Source organism: Scyliorhinus canicula, unplaced genomic scaffold (assembly GCF_902713615.1).
Source record: "Scyliorhinus canicula unplaced genomic scaffold, sScyCan1.1, whole genome shotgun sequence".
NCBI lineage: Eukaryota > Metazoa > Chordata > Chondrichthyes > Carcharhiniformes > Scyliorhinidae > Scyliorhinus > Scyliorhinus canicula.
This window is the reverse complement of record NW_024055734.1, coordinates 1131407-1152356: the sequence shown is the minus strand read 5'-3', so window position 1 is coordinate 1152356 and position 20950 is coordinate 1131407. Positions and strand designations below refer to the sequence as shown.

The 20950-nt window shown below is 54.8% G+C and overlaps 1 protein-coding gene across 1 annotated transcript in view; it reads right to left on the bottom strand.

Annotated features, from left to right (window-relative positions):
* ecsit (ECSIT signaling integrator) overlaps positions 1–19500 on the bottom strand; it is a 39602-nt gene extending 20102 nt beyond the window's left edge. Inside the window, exons 1-4 of the mRNA XM_038788393.1 lie at positions 19282–19500; positions 18041–18098; positions 15073–15212; positions 2226–2355 (exon numbers count right to left, since the gene is read on the bottom strand). Coding sequence (XP_038644321.1) covers positions 2226–2355; positions 15073–15212; positions 18041–18098; positions 19282–19500 — 547 coding nt within the window. The remainder of the gene's footprint in view (positions 1–2225; positions 2356–15072; positions 15213–18040; positions 18099–19281) is intronic.
* Between the last annotated feature and the right edge of the window lie 1450 nt (positions 19501–20950).

Below are 20950 nucleotides of genomic sequence, written 5' to 3'. Positions count from 1 at the left end.
TTCCCTCCCTCCCTATCTCTGTAACCTCTATCCAGCCCCTACAATTCTCATCCGGTTCAAATCCCTCCCTCCCTCCCTATCTCTGTAACCTCCTCCAGCCCCTACAATTCTCATCCTCCTGTTCAAATCCCTCCCTCCCTCCCTATCTCTGTAACCTCCTCCAGTCCCTACAATTCTCATCCTCCTGTTCAATTCCCTCCCTCCCTATCTCTGTAACCTCCTCCAGCCCCAACAATTCCCATCCTACTGTTCAAATCCCTCCCTCTCTCCCTCCCTATCTCTGTAACTTCCTCCAGCCCCTACAATTCTCATCCTCCTGTTCAAATCCCTCCCTCCCTATCTCTGTAACCTCCTCCAGCCCCAACAATTCTCATCCTCCTGTTCAAATCCCTCGCCCCTCCCTAACTCTGTAACCTCCTCTAGCTCCTACAATTCCCATCCTCCTGTTCAAACCCTTCCCTCCCTCCCCTCCCTCCATATCTCTGTAACCTCCTCCAGCCCCTACAATTCCCATCCTCCTGTTCAAATCCCTCCCTCCGTATCTCTGTAACCTCCTCCAGCCTCTACAATTCTCATCCTCCTGTTCAAATCCCTCCCTCCCTATCTCTGTAACCTCCTCCATCCCCTACAATTCTCATCCTCCTGTTCGAATCCCTCCCTCCCTATCTCTGTAACCGCCTCCATCCCCTACAATTCTCATCCTCCTGTTCAAATCCCTCCCTCCCTATCTCTGTAACCTCCTCCAGGCCCCACAATTCCCATCCTCCTGTTCAAATCCCTTCCTCCCTCCCTATCTCTATAACATCCTCCAGCTCCTACAATTCTCATCCTCCTGTTCAAATCCCTCCCTCCCTATCTCTGTAACCTCCTCCAGCTCTACAATTCCCATCCTCCTGTTCAATTCCCTCCCTCCCTCCCTATCTCTGTAACCTCCTCCAGCCCCTACAATTCTCATCCTCCTGTTCAAATCCCTCCCTCCCTCCCTATCTCTGTAACCCCCTCCAGCCCCAACAATTCTCATCCTCCTGTTCAAATCCCTCCCTCCCTCCCTATCTCTGTAACCTCCTCCAGCCCCAACAATTCTCATCCTCCTGTTCAAATCCCTCCCTCCCTCCCTATCTCTGTAACCCCCTCCAGCCCCAACAATTCTCATCCTCCTGTTCAAATCCCTCCCTCCCTCCCTATCTCTGTAACCTCCTCCAGTCCCTACAATTCTCATCCTCCTGTTCAATTCCCTCCCTCCCTATCTCTGTAACCTCCTCCAGCCCCAACAATTCCCATCCTACTGTTCAAATCCCTCGCTCTCTCCCTCCCTATCTCTGTAACTTCCTCCAGCCCCTACAATTCTCATCCTCCTGTTCAAATCCCTCCCTCCCTATCTCTGTAACCTCCTCCAGCCCCAACAATTCTCATCCTCCTGTTCAAATCCCTCGCCCCTCCCTAACTCTGTAACCTCCTCTAGCTCCTACAATTCCCATCCTCCTGTTCAAACCCTTCCCTCCCTCCCCTCCCTCCATATCTCTGTAACCTCCTCCAGCCCCTACAATTCCCATCCTCCTGTTCAAATCCCTCCCTCCGTATCTCTGTAACCTCCTCCAGCCTCTACAATTCTCATCCTCCTGTTCAAATCCCTCCCTCCCTATCTCTGTAACCTCCTCCATCCCTACAATTCTCATCCTCCTGTTCGAATCCCTCCCTCCCTATCTCTGTAACCTCCTCCATCCCCTACAATTCTCATCCTCCTGTTCAAATCCCTCCCTCCCTATCTCTGTAACCTCCTCCAGGCCCCACAATTCCCATCCTCCTGTTCAAATCCCTTCCTCCCTCCCTATCTCTATAACATCCTCCAGCTCCTACAATTCTCATCCTCCTGTTCAAATCCCTCCCTCCCTATCTCTATAACATCCTCCAGCTCCTACAATTCCCATCCTCCTGTTCAATTCCCTCCCTCCCTCCCTATCTCTGTAACCTCCTCCAGCCCCTACAATTCTCATCCTCCTGTTCAAATCCCTCCCTCCCTCCCTATCTCTGTAACCCCCTCCAGCCCCAACAATTCTCATCCTCCTGTTCAAATCCCTCCCTCCCTCCCTATCTCTGTAACCCCCTCCAGCCCCAACAATTCTCATCCTCCTGTTCAAATCCCTCCCTCCCTCCCTCCCTATCTCTGTAACCTCCTCCAGCCCCTACAATTCCCATCCTCCTTTTCAAATCCCTCCCTCCCTCGCCCCCTCGCTCCCCATCTCTGTTACCTTCCTCGACGTCAAGTTCATCGTCGTCCCCAAGGTCACGTTCCAGGTCAAAGTTCATCTCCAAAGGATAGTAGAAATTGCGCTCGGGGTCAACCGTTCGGCCCTCCTAATGATAGGTGTGAAAGGGGCAAAGGTCAAACGGGGGCTGTCGGAGGGAGACGTCTATACTCTAGGATTTGAGCTCCATAATCCAGGCCCACACTCCCCCCGGTGCCAGTACTGAGGGAGCGCTGCACTGTCGGAGGGAGATGTCTACACTCTAGGATTTGAGCGCTATAATCCAGGCCCACACTCCCCCCCCGGTGCCAGTACTGAGGGAGCGCTGCACTGTCGGAGGGAGATGTCAATACTCTAGGATTTGAGCTCCATAATCCAGGCCCACACTCCCCCCGGTGCCAGTACTGAGGGAGCGCCGCACTGTCGGAGGGAGATGTCTATACTCTAGGATTTGAGCTCCATGATCCAGGCCCACACTCCCTCCGGTGCCAGTACTGAGGGAGCGCTGCACTGTCGGAGGGAGATGTCTATACACTAGGATTTGAGCTCCATAATCCAGACCCACACTCCCCCCCGGTGCCAGTACTGAGGGAGCGCTGCACTGTCGGAGGGAGCTCCATAATCCAGGCCCACACCCCCCCCCCCCCCCCCCCCCCCCCCGGTGCCAGTACTGGGGGAGCGCTGCACTGTCGGAGGGAGATGTCTATACACTAGGATTTGAGCTCCATGATCCAGGCCCACACTCCCTCCGGTGCCAGTACTGAGGGAGCGCTGCACTGTCGGAGGGAGATGTCTATACACTAGGATTTGAGCGCTATAATCCAGGCCGACACTCCCTCCGGTGCCAGTACTGAGGGAGCGCTGCACTGTCGGAGGGAGATGTATATACTCTAGGATTTGAGCTCCATAATCCAGGCCCACACTCCCCCCCCCGGTGCCAGTACTGAGGGGGCGCCGCACTGTCGGAGGGAGATGTCTATACTCTAGGATTTGAGCTCCATAATCCAGACCCACACTCCCCCCGGTGCCAGTACTGAGGGAGCGCTGCACTGTCGGAGGGAGACGTCTATACTCTAGGATTTGAGCTCCATAATCCAGGCCCACACTCCCCCCGGTGCCAGTACTGAGTGAGCGCTGCACTGTCGGAGGGAGATGTCTATACTCTAGGATTTGAGCTCCATAATCCAGGCCCACACTCCCTCCGGTGCCAGTACTGAGGGAGCGCTGCACTGTCGGAGGGAGATGTCTATACTCTAGGATTTGAGCTCCATAATCCAGGCCCCCCCCCCCCCTCCCCCCGGAATACAGTGAACGGTTCAGGTCGCCTTATCCATGGAAAGGTCTACCCACGTCGGAGGCAGTCAGTGACGGTTCAACCAGTCAATCCCGGGTAGGGGGGGATTTTCGGGGGGGGCTCGGATGCCGAGAGGATTTTGTGAAGAGGCATGGGCTCGGTTCCAAACTAACGACGCTTTGTTTGGCCGTGGGTTGGGAGGAACAGGCTGGGTCTGGCGGCCATCTTGGATGGGCTTGGCGGCCATCTTGGATGGGCTTGGCGGCCATCTTGGATGGGCTTGGCGGCCATCTTGGATGGGCTTGGTGGCCATCTTGGATAGGCTTGGCCGCCATCTTGGATGGGCCTGGCGGCCATGTTGGATGGGCTTGGCGGCCATTTTGGATGGGCTTGGCAGCCATCTTGGGTGGGCTTGGCGGCCATCTTGGATGGGCTTGGCGGCCATCTTGGATGGGCTTGGCGGCCATCTTGGATGGGCTTGGCGGCCATCTTGGATGGGCTTGGCGGCCATCTTGGATGGGCTTGGCGGCCATCTTGGATGGGCTTGGCGGCCATCTTTGATGGGCTTGGCGGCCATCTTGGATGGGCTTGGCGGCCATCTTGGATGGGCTTGGCGGCCATCTTGGATGGGCTGGCGGCCATCTTGGATGGGCTTGGCGGCCATCTTGGATGGGCTTGGCGGCCATCTTGGATGGGCTTGGCGGCCATCTTGGATGGGCTCGGCGGCCACCATCTTGGATGGGCCTGGCCACCATCTTGGATGGGCATGGGGCTGGGATGTTGCCTGGTACGGAGGGCATTAGCTACGAGGAGAGGTTAGATAAACTCGGTGTGTTCTCACTGGAACGACGGAGGTCGAGAGGCGACCTGACCGAGGCCGACAAAATTATGAGGGGCATCGACAGAGTGGATAGTCAGAGGATTTTTCCCCAAAGTCGGAGAGTCAATTACTGGGGGACATTTAAGTGTGTGGGGAAAAGTTTAGAACTGAGGTGCGAGGCAGATTGTTACAGAGTGGGGTGAATAGATGGAACTCGCTGCCTGGGGAGGTGCTGGGAGCCGGTACGATAGAGGCATTTAAGGGGCATCTAGACAAATATATGAATAGGGTGGGATTGCAAGGATACGGACTACGTTAAGTGCAGACGGTTTTAGTTTAGGTACAGGTTACAGAGGCACATAGATAAGCTGCAGAGCTGGGCTGAGAGGTGGCAAATGGAGTTTAATGTAGAGAAGTGTGAGGTGATTCACTTTGGAAAGAATAACAGGAATGCGGAATATTTGGCTAATGGTAAGATTCTTGGTAGTGTGGATGAGCAGAGGGATCTCGGTGTCCATGTACATAGATCCCTGAAAGTTGCCACCCAGGTTGATAGGGTTGTGAAGAAGGCCTATGGTGTGTTGGCCTTTATTGGTAGAGGGATTGAGTTCCGGAGCCATGAGGTCATGTTGCATCTGTACAAAACTCTGGTACGGCCGCATTTGGAGTATTGCGTACAGTTCTGGTCGCCTCATTACAGGAAGGACGTGGAAGCTTTGGAACGGGTGCAGAGGAGATTTACCAGGATGTTGCCTGGTATGGAGGGAAAATCTTATGAGGAAAGGCTGATGGACTTGAGGTTGTTTTCGTTAGAGAGAAGAAGGTTAAGAGGTGACTTATTAGAGGCGTACAAAATGATCAGAGGGTTAGATAGGGTGGACAGCGAGAGCCTTCTCCCGCGGATGGAGGTGGCTAGCACGAGGGGACATAGCCTTAAATTGAGGGGTAATAGATATAAGACAGAGGTCAGAGGTGGGTTTTTTACGCAAAGAGTGGTGAGGCCGTGGAATGCCCTACCTGCAACTGTAGTGAACTCGCCAACATTGAGGGCATTTAAAAGTTTATTGGATAAGCATATGGATGATAAGGGCATAGTGTAGGTTAGATGGCCTTTAGATTTATTCCATGTCGGTGCAACATCGAGGGCCGAAGGGCCTGTACTGCGCTGTATCGTTCTATGTTCTATGTTCTATGTGTTGGAGTGCATTTTCTGACACTGGACGATGATGTAAATTATAGGTGGCGCTGTAACTACATAGAACATCGAACAGTACAACACAGAACAGGCCCTTCGGCCCCTCGATGTTGTGCCGAGCATTGGCCGAAACCAAGATCGAGCTATCCCACTCCCCGTCATCCTGGTGTGCTCCATGTGCCTATCCAATAACCGCTTGAAAGTTCCTAAAGTGCCTGACTCCACTATCACAGCAGGCAGTCCATTCCACACCCCTAACCACTCTCTGAGTAAAGAACCTACCTCGGACATCCCTCCTATATCTCCCACCCTGAACCTTATAGTTACGCCCCCTTGTAACAGCTACATCCACCCGAGGAAATAGTCTCTGAACGTCCACTCTTAATTTCGAGTAGTTCTGATGAGACACAAGGTAATCATTGGCTTAGATGCCTGTTTAGAAGAAGCAATTTGTAGAAATAGATAGTGTACACACAATGCTTGTTAATATCAGAAAGGACACAAAATGGCTGCCAACTATTTTGGCAATGCTGAAGACACAAAATGGCCGACTAGCCACTTTCCTGAACGATACGTTACAAAGGGTGTAAACTGCCTCATGAGAACCTGGGGAGTATTTCGACAGCCGCTGATAACAGCTGCACAGAACAAGAAATGCAATGTATAGAACAGTACAGCACAGAACAGGCCCTTCGGCCCTCGATGTTGCGCCGAGCAATGATCACCCTACTCAAACCCACGTATCCACCCTAATTGTAACCCAACAACTCCCCCCCCCCCCCCCCCCCCACCCCAACCTTACTATTAGGACACTACGGGCAATTTAACACGGCCAATCCACCTAACCTGCACATCTTATGTGCAGGGTAGCATGGTGGTTAGCATAAATGCTTCACAGCTCCAGGGTCCCAGGTTCGATTCCCGGCTGGGTCACTGTCTGTGCGGAGTCTGCACGTCCTCCCCGTGTGTGTGTGCGTGGGTTTCCTCCGGATGCTCCGGTTTCCTCCCACAGTCCAAAGATGTGCGGGTTAGGTGGATTGACCATGCTAAATTGCCCGTAGTGTCCTAATATTGGGGGGGGGGGGGGGGGGGGGGGGGGGGGGGGGGGGGGGGGGGTTGTTGCATTACAGGTATAGGGTGGATACGTGGGTTTGAATAGGGTGATCATGGCTCGGCACAACATTGAGGGCCGAAGGGCCTGTTCTGTGCTGTACTGTTCTATGTTCTATCTTTGGACACTGAGGGACAATTTAGCACGGCCAATCCACCTAACCCGCACATCTTTGGACATGAGGGACAATTTAACACGGCCAATCCACCTAACCTGTACATCTTTGGACACTAAGGGACAATTTAGCATGGCCAATCCACCTAACCCGCACATCTTTGGACTGTGGGAGGAAACCGGAGCACCCGGAGGAAACCCACGCACACACACAGGGGGAGGACGTGCAGACTCCGCACAGACAGTGACCCAGCCGGGAATCGAACCTGGGACCCTGGAGCTGTGAAGCATTGACGCTAACCGCCATGCTACCGTGCTGCCCTTGATAAGCTCAAGGACCCCAGTTACAGACGGGGAACATCCTTGTGTCAGTCTTGAATGACTTCTGCCTGAAGTTAGGGGTGGGTAAGGCAACACTCATTCTAACTAGAAATGTGATGACCGGGATGCTAAGAAAATCGATTGACTGCCTGTAATAAGTGTGATATAGTTGATTGGTTGTACGCAAATGAGAAAACAACTCATTCCGCCGCTTGAATCTGTATATTAACCCATGTGAGCCTTAGCTCAAGTGAGAAAAGGTGCTGTCAGGGGCTGCGGAGTCTCAGACCTTATCTCCCAGAATTCTGATATAATAAACCGCTTCTTTACTTCTACTCAGGCCGTGGTGTGAATATTTTTTGCCTGTGATAGGCAGGTACCGTGGTCGGCACTGGGGCCATCTAAGATGGACACTGGGCTACAAAATGGAGAACTGCTAAGGCTGCTGGGAAAAACAGTCATGGCGAGGACAAGCAGCTTGCAGAAGTTAATCCCAGAGCTGAAGGGGTTGGATTACGAGGAGAGATTGAGTAGACTGGGACTGTACTGGTTGGAATTTAGAAGGATGAGGGGGGATCTTATAGAAACATTTAAAATTATGAAGGGAATAGATAGGATAGATGCGGGCAGGTTGTTTCCACTGGCGGGTGACAGCAGAACTAGGGGGCATAGCCTCAAAATAAGGGGAAGGAGATTTAGGACTGAGTTTAGGAGGAACTTCTTCACCCAAAGGGTTGTGAATCTATGGAATTCCTTGCCCAGTGAAGCAGTTGAGGCTCCTTCATTAAATGTTTTTAAGGTAAAGATAGATAGTTTTTTGAAGAATAAAGGGATTAAGGGTTATGGTGTTCGGGCCGGAAAGTGGAGCTGAGTCCACAAAAGATCAGCCATGATCTCATTGAATGGCGGAGCAGGCTCGAGGGGCCAGATGGCCTACTCCTGCTCCTAGTGCTTATGTTCTTAAGACTGTTTTGCATTCTGCACGTACAGAAACCAGTTTCTGGCCAGGTGCAGAGTTTCAGCCAAAGGTGCAAATGGGAAACAGATCTGCATAGTAATGAGGTGATCCAGATCCAGACCCCGGACAATAGAAACATTTAAGTATCGATGGATGCTTTTCCGTAGACGCCCAGACAGAACGGCGCCAAAGTAACCACCACAAAGAGCCGTAGGGAACGCCCCACCCATCGAGAAACGACCCTCAGATTGGGGGGTTTGGAAGATATCGATTGGGAGAGACCCAATCGATACCTGGCAGGTGAAAGAACCGCCCCAAGGGGGCACGGACTTCTAGGACCTATAAAGAGAAGGTCAAGCACATGGTTCGGTCTGTTTTAGCTCCGGCCCAGACCTGTTACATCGCATCCTGACTCCAGTTTCATCACCGGCCGTTGAGCCATCAGCCATCGAACTGTAAGTGCCAACACAACGATCGCTACGTGATCCAGACCTTGCTAGATCCTGACAACTTTGCCAATCAGAAAGTTACAGACCAAGAACGGAACGAAGGCCTTGCTCCCTGACCTTGACTGTTCCTGTCTAGATAAGTATTTAGTTGTTTAGTATTAGAAGTAAGTTAGTCTCTTTAGCGTATGCATGTGTATTTATTATATTTGTTATAATAAACACCAATCGTTTGGACTTACTAATCGGTGTACGGATTTATTACTTTGAACCGGACCTTGATATACTTGTGACGGTGTCTAAATACGGCACCTGGCGACTCCTGAGCATAATTACACATACAGAGCCATAGCAGTGTTAAGCTCACGGCCTTTAAACGGAGGCGTGTTAATCACACTCCAGTAAAACGAGGAACAGCACGGGCATGGAGGGCCGAAGGGCCTGTTCCTGTACCGTACAGTTCTCTGTAACGGGGATGGTTTGGGGGAAGACGGGTTCTCGGGTGGGGACAGATGGAGGCGAAGCTCCTGCAGGGGCTCTGGTCTTTGTTGGGGGCTGGGAGCGAGGGGGGGGGGGGGGGGGGGGGGAAGAGGCTGAGGGGAGATGAGGGCCCGGGGCCTTGAATAGGGTCAGTTCCGTGCCTTCCCCTTCCTCAAGACGGTGCAGAGGGCCACACGCAGAGGATGGCTGCCAGAGGCGTCATTTGTTGTTGGGGATGGGGGGGGGGGTCCGTCAATCGCACCCACGAGTCCTGGCCGTGTCCCAGGATGCCGAGCAACCGGGCCTCCTCCGTCAGCGCCACGGCGGCCATTTTTGGGGCCTGCGAAGGGGCAGGGACTCCGGGCGTTGGGGGGGGGGGGGGGGGGGGGGGTTGGACGGGGCGTTGAGGAGGGGGGGGGGGGGGTTGCTGTTCATGAATCTGAATTCAGGACTGGAAAGTTGACGAGGCGGTTTTCTGCGGGGGGATCAATACGAGTGGGGGTGGGGCACGCCGTCCGCAGTGTGGCGCTGAGCGGTGGGATGGGCAGGGAGGCAAGAGGAGATTGTTCGGGTCCTGGATTGCAAAGAGAACAGAGGAAAGTACAGCACAGGAACAGGCCCTTCGGCCCTCCAAGCCCGTGCCGACCATGCTGCCCGTCTAAACTAAAATCTACACTTCCGGGGTCCGTATCCCTCTATTCCCATCCTATTCATGTATTTGTCAAGATGCCCCTTAAACGTCACTATCGTCCCGGCTTCCACCACCTCCTCCGGCAGCGAGTTCCAGGCACCCACTACCCTCTGGGTAAAAAACTCGCCTCGTACATCTCTAAACCTTGCCCCTCGCACCTTAAACCTATGCCCCCTAGTAATTGACCCCTCTACCCTGGGGAAAAGCCTCTGACGATCCACTCTGTCTATACCCCTCCTAATTTTGTAGACCTCTATCAGGTCGCCCATCAACCTCCGTCGTTCCAGTGAGAACAAACCGAGTTTATTCAACCTCTCCTCATAGCTAATGCCCTCCATACCAGGCAACATCCTGGTAAATCTCTTCTGCCACCCTCTCTAAATCCTCCACATCCTTCTGGTAGTGTGGCGACCAGAATTGAACACTGTACTCCCAAGTGTGGCCTAACTAAGGTTCGATACAGCTGCAACATGACTTGCCAATTCTTATACTCAATGCCCCGGCCAATGAAGGCAAGCAGGCTGTATGCCTTCTTGACTACCTTCTCCACCTGTGTTAGAACATAGAACAGTACAGCACAAAACAGGCCCTTCGGCCCTCGATGTTGTGCCGAGCAATGATCACCCTACTCAAACCCACGTATCCACCCTATATCCGTAACCCAACAACCCCCCCTTAACCTTACTTTTTAGGACACTACGGGCAATTTAGCATAGCCAATCCACCTAACCCGCACATCTTTGGACTGTGGGAGGAAACCGGAGCACCCGGAGGAAACCCACGCACACACGGGGAGGAACGTGCAGACTCCGCACAGATAGTGACCCAGCCGGGAATCGAACCTGAGACCCTGGAGCTGTGAAGCATTTATGCTAACCACCATGCTACCGTATTGCCCCTTTCAGTGACCTGTGGACCTGTACACCTAGATCTCCCTGACTGTCAATACTCTCGAGGGTTCTACCATTCACTGTATATTCCCTACCTGCATTAGACCTTCCAAAATGCGTCACCTCGCATGTGCCCGGATTTGGCGAGGGGGTGATGCGGGAGAGGGTGGACAGGGCATCCGAGGAGTTCCATAACAGGCTGCGACACTCGCGACGTGAAAGATGGACGTTCGCAAAGCATCATGGGAAAAATGGCCAATGTGAGATTCAGGCAGGCTCGGAGCCTGAATGTATATCCGCGAGCGAGGAATCCAGGCATCGAAACCCCCAACCGATTAGCGATTTAGTGGCCCATCTCCGTCAGACAACGGACTGATACTCAGGTAACCGATACAATCGCAGACATTTCGCTGCCACTCCCTGTACGTGGGAACCGTCAACAACAGGGTCAATGACCGCTTAGGGCACGCCCAGCCATCGAGGCACCCGCCCCTTTATTGGCTCAGATCGCACACAGTGATCAAGAACTGCCCAATTAATGGTTACTCCCCCAGTAACCCGATAGATCCAGAATCAGACAGCGGGCACTGTTCCTCTGACCCAAGCCGGGTGTCTGAAGTTAAGTACAGAGGGACATAGATAAGCTGCAGAGCTGGGCTGAGAGGTGGCAAATGGAGTTTAATGTGGAGAAGTGTGAGGTGATTCACTTTGGAAAGAATAACAGAAATGCGGAATATTTGGCTAATGGTAAAATTCTTGGTAGTGTGGATGAGCAGAGGGATCTCGGTGTCCATGTACATAGATCCCTGAAAGTTGCCACCCAGGTTGATAGGGTTGTGAAGAAGGCCTATGGTGCGTTGGCCTTTATTGATAGAGGGATTGAGTTCCGGAGCCATGAGGTCATGTTGCAGTTGTACAAAACTCTAGTACGGCCGCATTTGGAGTATTGCGTACAGTTCTGGTCGCCTCATTATAGGAAGGACGTGGAAGCTTTGGAACGGGTGCAGAGGAGATTTACCAGGATGTTGCCTGGTATGGAGGGAAAATCTTATGAGGAAAGGCTGATGGACTTGAGGTTGTTCTCGTTAGAGAGAAGAAGGTTAAGAGGTGACTTAATAGAGGCATACAAAATGATCAGGTTAGATAGGGTGGACAGCTGAGAGCCTTCTCCCGCGGATGGAGGTGGCTAGCACGAGGGGACATAGCCTTAAATTGAGGGGTAATAGATATAGGACAGAGGTCAGAGGTGGGTTTTTTACGCAAAGAGTGGTGAGGCCGTGGAATGCCCTACCTGCAAGCAGTAGTGAACTCGCCAACATTGAGGGCATTTAAAAGTTTATTGGATAAGCATATGGATGATAAGGGCATAGTGTAGGTTAGATGGCCTTTCGATTTTTTCCATGTCGGTGCAACATCGAGGGCCGAAGGGCCTGTACTGCGCTGTATCGTTCTATGTGCAGGTTGTCTTAGTCGATAGTTGTAGTTTAACTAGTAGTGTTTATGCTGAATGATTAATTGTGTGTAAATAAAGTACCCTCGATCTTGAACTAACTAGTGTTTGGCTCTTTGATCGATATCTGGTTGAACCTTGTGGTGGTATCATTGATACCTGGCGTCGCTGAGCAATATAGTATCGATATAGAACATAGAACAGTACAGCACAGAACAGGCCCTTCGGCCCTCGATGTTGTGCCGAGCAATGATCACCCTCCTCAAACCCACGTATCCACCCTATACCCGTAACCCAACAACCCCCCCCTTAACCTTACACTACGGGCAATTTAGCATGGCCAATCCACCTAACCCGCACATCTTTGGACTGTGGGAGGAAACCGGAGCACCCGGAGGAAACCCACGCACACACGGGGAGGACGTGCAGACTCCGCACAGACAGTGACCCAGCCGGGAACCGAACCTGGGACCCTGGAGCTGTGAAGCGATTGATGCTAACCACCATGCCACCGTGAGGCCCCCTATTGATTGCCATACTTACAGAAGGTTTAAAAAAAGGTGATTGGGGGGGGGGGGGGGGCGGAGGTGGCGTTGGACTGGAGTCGCTTGTTTGCAGCGTTGGAGCGGTTGTGGAACTGGGGGGGGGGGGCTAAATTTGAGGCCTGGGCCAACATCGTTGGATCAGGAGGCAAGGGCGTGTGCGCCTTTCGGATGAGGTGAAGACGTTCAGCTGCAGGAGGGGAACGAGGCCTTCCCGCTTGCGCTGGCGATAAGAGGGCTTGGCCACAGCCCCAAGGGTTCGATTCCCCGCTGGGTCACTGCCCGTGCGGAGTCTGCACGTTCTCCCCCCCCCCCAGTGTCTGGGTGGGTTCCCTCCGGGGGCTCCGACTTCCTCCCCACAAGTCCCGTAAGACGTGCTCGTTGGGGTGAATCGGACATTCTGAATTCTCCCTCCGGAAGAAGTGACTGTGAAAAGCCCCTAGTCGCCACATTCCGGCGCCTGTCCGGGGAGGCCGGTACGGGAATCGAACCCGCGCTGCTGCCCTGCCTCGGTCTTGCTCTCAAAGCCAGCGATTTAGCCCAGTGTGCTGAACCAGCCCCTTTCTACTGGAGTAGAATTTGGTGATTGGGGTCCAACTGGAAACACAAGAGGGTACAACTAGGGGACAGGTGGGACACTGGACGCGCCGAGGGGAGAGGCCAGGAAGAACAAAGAACATTACAGCACAGGAACAGGCCCTTCGGCCCTCCCAGCCTGCGCCGATCCACATCCTTTATCTAAACCTGTCGCCTATTTTCCAAGGTCTACTTCCCTCTGTTCCCCGCCCGTTCCTATACCTGTCCAGATGCTTCTTAAATGCCCGCCTCTACCACCTCTGCTGGTAAAGCGTTCCAGGCACCCACCACCCTCTGCGTAAAAAACTTTCCACGCACATCTCCCTTAAACTTTCCCCCTCTCACCTTGAAATCGTGACCCCTTGTAACTGACACCCCCCCTCTTGGGAAAAGCTTGTTGCTATCCACCCTGTCCATACCTCTCATAATTTTGTAGACCTCAGTCAGGTCCCCCCTCAACCTCTGTCTTTCCAACGAAAACAATCCTAATCTACTCAACCTTTCTTCATAGCTAGCACCCTCCATACCAGGCAACATCCTGGTGAACCTCCTCTGCACCCTCTCTAAAGCATCCACATCCTTCTGGTAATGTGGCGACCAGAACTGCACGCAGTATTCCAAATGTGGCCTAACCAAAGTCCGATACAACTGTAACATGACCTGCCAACTCTTAGAACATAGAACAGTACAGCACAGAACAGGCCCTTCGGCCCTCAATGTTGCACCGAGCCATGATCACCCCACTCAAACCCACGTATCCACCCTATACCCGTAACCCAACAACCCCTCCCCCCCCCTAACCTTACTTTTATTAGGACACTACGGGCAATTTAGCATGGCCAATCCACCTAACCCGCACATCTTTGGACTGTGGGAAGGAAACCGGAGCACCCGGAGGAAACCCACGCACACACGGAGGACGTGCAGACTCCACACAGACAGTGACCCAAGCCGGGAATCGAACCTGGGACCCTGGAGCTGTGAAGCATTTATGCTAACCACCATGCTACCCTGCTGCCCCTTGTGGTGATCACAAGTTAACTAGATGCAATACAATTGAGCAAACACTAGAGGGAGAGCTATAAATACACCGGGACAGGATGTACAATTTTCTTTAACGATGTACAGAAAATATGTAAAGAGAAAAAGGGGGATGTGGCGATCACAAGTTAACTAGATGCAATACAACTGAGCAAACACTAGAGGGAGCACGGGAGAGCCATATAAATAGACCGGGACAGGAAGTGAGGACACACTTCACAGAAGGCAGAACTCGTAGCAGGGCACAGACACACCAGCTAGTAGCACTTGAGGTAGCCGTAGGTAAAGCTCTGAAGAGAGAACGAATTCACAATAAAGCATCTTCTCCACATTTGAGACTACGAGCTTTATTAAGACACGAGGAACACACCCCTAAACTCTTGTACTCAATACCCCGTCCGATGAAGGCAAGCATGCTGTATGCCTTCTTGACCACTTTATCGGCCTGCGTTGCCACCTTCAGGGTACAATGGACCTGAACTCCCAGATCTCTCTGCACATCAATTTTCCCCAGGACCCTTCCATTGACCGTATAGTCCGCTCTTGAATTGGATCTTCCAAAATGCATCACCTCGCATTTGCCTGGATTGAACTCCATCTGCCATCTCTCTGCCCAACTCTCCAATCTATCTATATTTTGCTGTATTCTCTGACAGTCCCCCTCGCTATCTGCAACTCCACCAATCTTAGTATCATCTGCAAACTTGCTCATCAGACCATCTATACCTTCCTCCACGTCATTTATGGAGATCGCAAAGGAAGTATCGCAAAGGAAAACATCTTTGGATCGCAAAGCCCCCCGGAACGTGAGCCCTCGGCGGAGAGAGGGATGTTTTTTGAATTCGCAGTGGGGAGGGGGGGGGGGGGGGGGGGGGGGGGGGTGCGGTATCCGCTCACCTTGGCTGCCGGGTCGCTGCGGAGGATGTAGTACTGCACGCACGTCCGGCGGAGCCAGAGCGGGAAGGGCCCCTCGACAAAAACGGGACGGCGGCAATCGTGTCGGGCCAGGAGTTCTCGCTGGTCGGGGCTTTGGATGCCTGGAGGAGGGGGGGGGGGAGAGAGAGAGAGGGGGGGAGAGGAGGTTAGTTTGCAAACAGTCTCCCGTACGCGCTATTGGAGTCACACTTCAAAAGGTTTCGATCGAGTCGACGCTTCCAAACTGGAGTGGATGCAAACGTTAACCGTTTGTGATTCATACACTCGGGCACCCAGATACTTTGGGGAGGAAACCGGAGCACCCGGAGGAAACCCACGCAGTCACGGAGGGGGAGGACGTGCAGACTCCGCACAGATTCCCCCAGCCGGGAATCGAACCCGGGTCCCCGGCGCCCTGAGGCGGCAGCAGTGCTAACCGGCTGTGCCACCGTCCCGCCCGGTACCCCGTTTGCCCGCCCCGTGTCCCTTACGTCCTCTTCGCATCTTACTGCCCCACCTGTCCGTGGTGGCGGCGAGCTGCCTTCTTGGACCCCTCGCAATCCCGTCAGGTGCAGGTACACCCACTGTGCTGTTAGGGCAGGAGTCCGACCCAGCGACAGCGAAGGAAGGGCCGATAGATTCCCCAGTCGGAGGGGGTGAGTGACTCGGAGGGGAACCTCCAGGTGGCTTCATAGAATTTACAGAACATAGAATTTACAGTGCAGAAGGAGGCCATTCGGCCCATCGAGTCTGCACCGGCTCTAGGAAAGAGCACCCTACCCAAGGTCAACACCTCCACCCTATCCCAATAACCCAGTAACCCCACCCAACACTAAGGGCAATTTTGGACACTAAGGGACAATTTAACGCGGCCAATCCACCTAACCTGTACATCTTTGGACACTGAGGGACAATTTAACATGGCCAATCCACCTAACCTGTACATCTTTGGACACTAAGGGACAATTTAACATGGCCAATCCACCTAACCTGTACATCTTTGGACACTAAGGGACAATTTAACGCGGCCAATCCACCTAACCTGTACATCTTTGGACACTGAGGGACAATTTAACATGGCCAATCCACCTAACCTGTACATCTTTGGACACTAAGGGACAATTTAACATGGCCAATCCACCTAACCTGTACATCTTTGGACACTAAGGGACAATTTAACATGGCCAATCCACCTAACCTGTACATCTTTGGACACTGAGGGACAATTTAACACGGCCAATCCACCCTAACCTGTACATCTTTGGACACTGAGGGACAATTTAACACGGCTAATCCACCCAACCTGTACATCTTTGGACACTGAGGGACAATTTAACACGGCCAATCCTCCTAACCTGTACATCTTTGGGCACTGAGGGACAATTTAACACGGCTAATCCACCTAACCTGTACATCTTTGGGCACTGAGGGACAATTTAACACGGCCAATCCCCCTAACCTGCACATCTTTGGACACTAAGGGACAATTTAGCACGGCCAATCCACCTAACCTGTACATCTTTGGACACTGAGGGACAATTTAACACGGCCAATCCTCCTAACCTGTACATCTTTGGGCACTGAGGGACAATTTAACACGGCCAATCCCCCTAACCCGCACATCTTTGGGCACTAAGGGACAATTTAGCACGGCCAATCCACCTAACCTGCACATCTTTGGGCACTGAGGGACAATTTAACACGGCCAATCCCCCTAACCTGTACATCTTTGGGCACTGAGGGACAATTTAACACGGCCAATCCCCCTAACCTGTACATCTTTGGGCACTGAGGGACAATTTAACACGGCCAATCCACCCTAACCTGTACATCTTTGGACTGTGGGAGGAAACCGGAGCTCCCGGAGGAAACCCACGCACACACGGGGAGGACGTGCAGACTCCGCACAGACAGTGACCCAGCGGGGAATCGAACCTGGGACCCTGGAGCTGTGAAGCGATTGTGCTATCCACAATGCTACTGTGCTGTGGTGGGATTCCCAGGTATCTGCTGCTCTTGTCCTTCGAGATGGTGGAGGTCGTGGGTTTGGAAGGTGCTGAGGAACCTTGGTGAGTTGCTGCAGTGCATCTTGCAGACGGTACACACGGCTGCCACTGTGGGGCGATGGTGGAGGGAGTGAATGTTTGTGGAAGGGGGAGCAATCAAGCGGGGCTGCTTTGTCCGGGACGGTGTCGAGCTTCCCCAGTGTCGTCGGGGAGCCGCGCTCACCCAGGCGAGCGGAGAGGCTGGGGGGAGAGCAGGGAGGGAGGGAGGGGACGGAACACCGTTGTGAGGAATTCCCTCATCAATCCATTCGGGGGGGGGGAACGTATCCCGGAGGAACGTCGTGACCCAAAAGAGCGGGAAGAACGTGGGACCCGCCGCCACAGGGAGCGGTTTGAAGCTAAATGAGGCCAGAAATGGAGGGAGAAAACCTTAACGGACCCTGCCCCCCCCCCCCCCCCCCCTCAGCGGCTCCACAAGCCGGTGGATCGAACAGGGCCCGTTCGCCCCGGCCAGCGCCCACACAAAATGGCCGCCGCTGGTTATTTATAGAATAGAACAGTACAGCACAGAACAGGCCCTTCGGCACTCGATGTTGTGCCGAGCAATGATCACCCTACTCAAACCCACGTATCCCCCCTATACCCGTAACCCAACAACCCCCCCCCCCCCCCTTTAACCTTATTTTTTAGGACACTACGGGCAATTTAGCCTGTCCAATCCACCTAACCCGCACATCTTTGGACTGTGGGAGGAAACCGGAGTACCCGGAGGAAACCCACGCACACAGGGGGAGGACGTGCAGACTCCGCCCCCCCCCCCCCACCCCACGCCACCCCACTCCCACCCCCCTCCCTCAGGACGAGGCCTCACTCCCCTCCCCCCCCCCTCCCCCCCCCCGATCAGCGGGCAAACAGGCGACGAGGAGAGAGGCTGCAGTGCTCACCGACGATGTGCGGCAAGCGGATCTCCAGGGCGTCGGGTCCCAGGTACGAGCGAGGCTCCTGAAAAGAAAAAAAACAACGACGGGTTTCCCAGACGTGAGCCGGGGGTGGGAGGGGGGGTGGGGCGCCAGGGTGGGGGTCCCGGTTAATGCCCGGGGTGGGGGGGGGTGGGGGGGTGCCAGGGTGGGGGTCCCGGTTATTGGCCGGGGGTGGAGGGGGGGGGTGGGGCCAGGGTGGGGGTCCCGGTTATTGGCCGGGAGGGGGGGTGGGCGCCAGGGTGGGGGTCCCGGTTATTGGCCGTGGGTGGGGGGGGGGGTGGGGGGCACCAGGGTGGGGGTCCCGGTTAATGCCCGGGGCGGGGGGGGTGGGGGGGCGCCAGGGTGGGGGTCCCAGTTATTGGCCGAGGGTGGGGGGGCGCCAGGGTGGGGGTCCCGGTTATTGGCCGGGGGGGGGGGGGGGGGGGCGCCAGGGTGGGGGTCCCGGTTATTGGCCGGGGGGGGGGGGGGGGGCGCCAGGGTGGGGGTCCCGGTTATTGGCCGGGGGTGGGGGGGGTGGGGGGGCGCCAGGGTGGGGGTCCCGGTTATTGGCCGGGGGTGGGCGCCAGGGTGGGGGTCCCGGTTATTGGCCGGGGGTGGGGGGGGGGGCGCCAGGGTGGGGGTCCCGGTTATTGGCCGGGGGGGGGGGGGGGGGCGCCAGGGTGGGGTCCGGTTATTGGCCGGGGGGGGGGGGGGGGCGCCAGGGTGGGGGTCCCGGTTATTGGCCGGGGGTGGGGGGGCGCCAGGGTGGGGGTCCCGGTTATTGGCCGGGGGGGGGGGGCGGGGTTTATTCGTTGGCAGTGCACGGTCGGCGCCAACATTCGCTGCCCATCCCTCATCGCCCGCGAGGGGGCAGCAGAGAGCCCTTGCTGTGGGTGTGGGGTCACACGTAGGCCGGACCAGGGTAAGGACAGCAGGGCCGGGGTCTTTACGGCCGTCGGGAAACGGGCCCCTGGTCGGACGGCGAGTCCCCGATTTGTTTCTCCAGCCGGGGTTCAGATTTCGGCCGCGTGCCGCGGCGGGAGTGGAACCGGGGTCGCCCAGAGGGACACTCTGGGTCTCTGGGTAACTGGGCCGGCGGCAACACGGCTGACGGCGGGGCCGGGGGGGGGGGGGAGACGGACGGGCTCGCGGCGAGGGGGGGGGGAGCGTCGGGGCGGGGAGGGGGGGGCGCAGTCTCCTCCCCCCCCTCCCGGGGACCGGCCTACCTGGTAGACGGTGACCTGGCAGCTGAGGTCGTTGGCGATGCGCTGGAGGCCGAGCTGGGCGAGGGCCACCGGGTCCGACGGCAGGGGCTGGGGCACCGGGTAAGGGTTGACGTGCTTGAAGCGGGGGAACCAGTACAGCAGGCGCTGGAACTTCCTCATCGGGTGGCTCTTCACCCCGAAGATTTGGGTCAACAGAGTCTTGGTCTCCACGTCCGGCATGATCCCTGGGTGGGGGGGGGGGGGGGGGGGGGGGGTGGGAAGAGAGGATCGTCAGCGACATTCACCAAGTACAGCAAGATCCCATTCCGCGACCACCCTCCCTCCCTATCTCTGTAACCCCCTCCAGCCCCTATAATTCCCATCCTCCTGTTCAAATCCCTCCCTCCCTATCTCTGTAACCTCCTCCAGCCCCTACAATTCCCATCCTCCTGTTCAAATCCCTCCCTCCCTCCCTATCTCTGTAACCTCCTCCAGCCCCTACAATTCTCATCCTCCTGTTCAAATCCCTCCCTCACCCCCTCCCTATCTCTGTAACCTCCTCCAGTCCCTACAATTCCCATCCTCCTGTTCAATTCCCTCCCTCCCTCCCTCCCTATCTCTGTAACCTCCTCCAGCCCCTACAATTCTCATCCTCCTGTTCAATTCCCTCCCTCCCTCCCTATCTCTATAACCTCCTCCAGCCCCTACAATTCTCATCCTCCTGTTCAAATCCCTCCCTCCCTATCTCTGTAACCACCTCCAGCCCCTACAATCTTCATCCTCCTGTTCAAATCCCTCCCTCCCTATCTCTGTAACCTCCTTCAGCCCCTACAATTCTCATCCTCCTGTTCAAATCCCTCCCTCCCTCCCTATCTCTGTAACCTCCTCCAGTCCCTACAATTCCCATCCTCCTTTTCAAATCCCTCCCTCCCTCCCTCCCTATCTCTGTAACCTCCTCCAGCCCCTACAATTCCCATCCTCCTGTTCAAATCCCTACCTCCCTCCTTATCTCTGTAACCTCCTCCACCCCTACAATTCTCATCCTCCTTGTCAAATCCCTCCCTCCCTCCCTATCTCTGTAACCTCCTCCAGCCCTACAATTCTCATCCACCTGTTCAAATCCCTCCCTCCCTATCTCTGTAACCTCCTCCACCCCCTACAATTCTCATCCTCCTGTTCAAATCCCTCCCTCCCTCCCTATCTCTGTAACCTACTCCAGCCCCTACAATTCTCATCCTCCTGTTCAAATCCCTCCCTCCCTCCCTATCTCTGTAACCTCCTCCAGCCCCTACAATTCTCATCCTCCTGTTCAAATCCCTCCCTCCCTATCTCTGTAACCTCCTCCAACCCCTACAATTCCCATCCTCCTGTTCAAATCCCTCCCTCCCTATCTCTGTAACCTCCTCCAGCCCCTACAATTCCCATCCTCCTGTTCAAATCCCTCCCTCCCTATCTCTGTAACCTCCTCCAGTCCCCACAATTCCCATCCTCCTGTTCAAATCCCTCCCTATCTCTGTAAACTCCTCCAACCACTACAATTCCCATCCTCCTGTTCAAATCCCTCCCTCGCTCTCCCTCCCTATCTCTGAACCCTCCTCATTAGGGTTTAGGGAGTGAACGGGAAGGGGTTTGGGTCCATTGGGATTGTGTAGAGTGGGAGTGAACGGGAAGGGGTTTGGGACCATTGGGA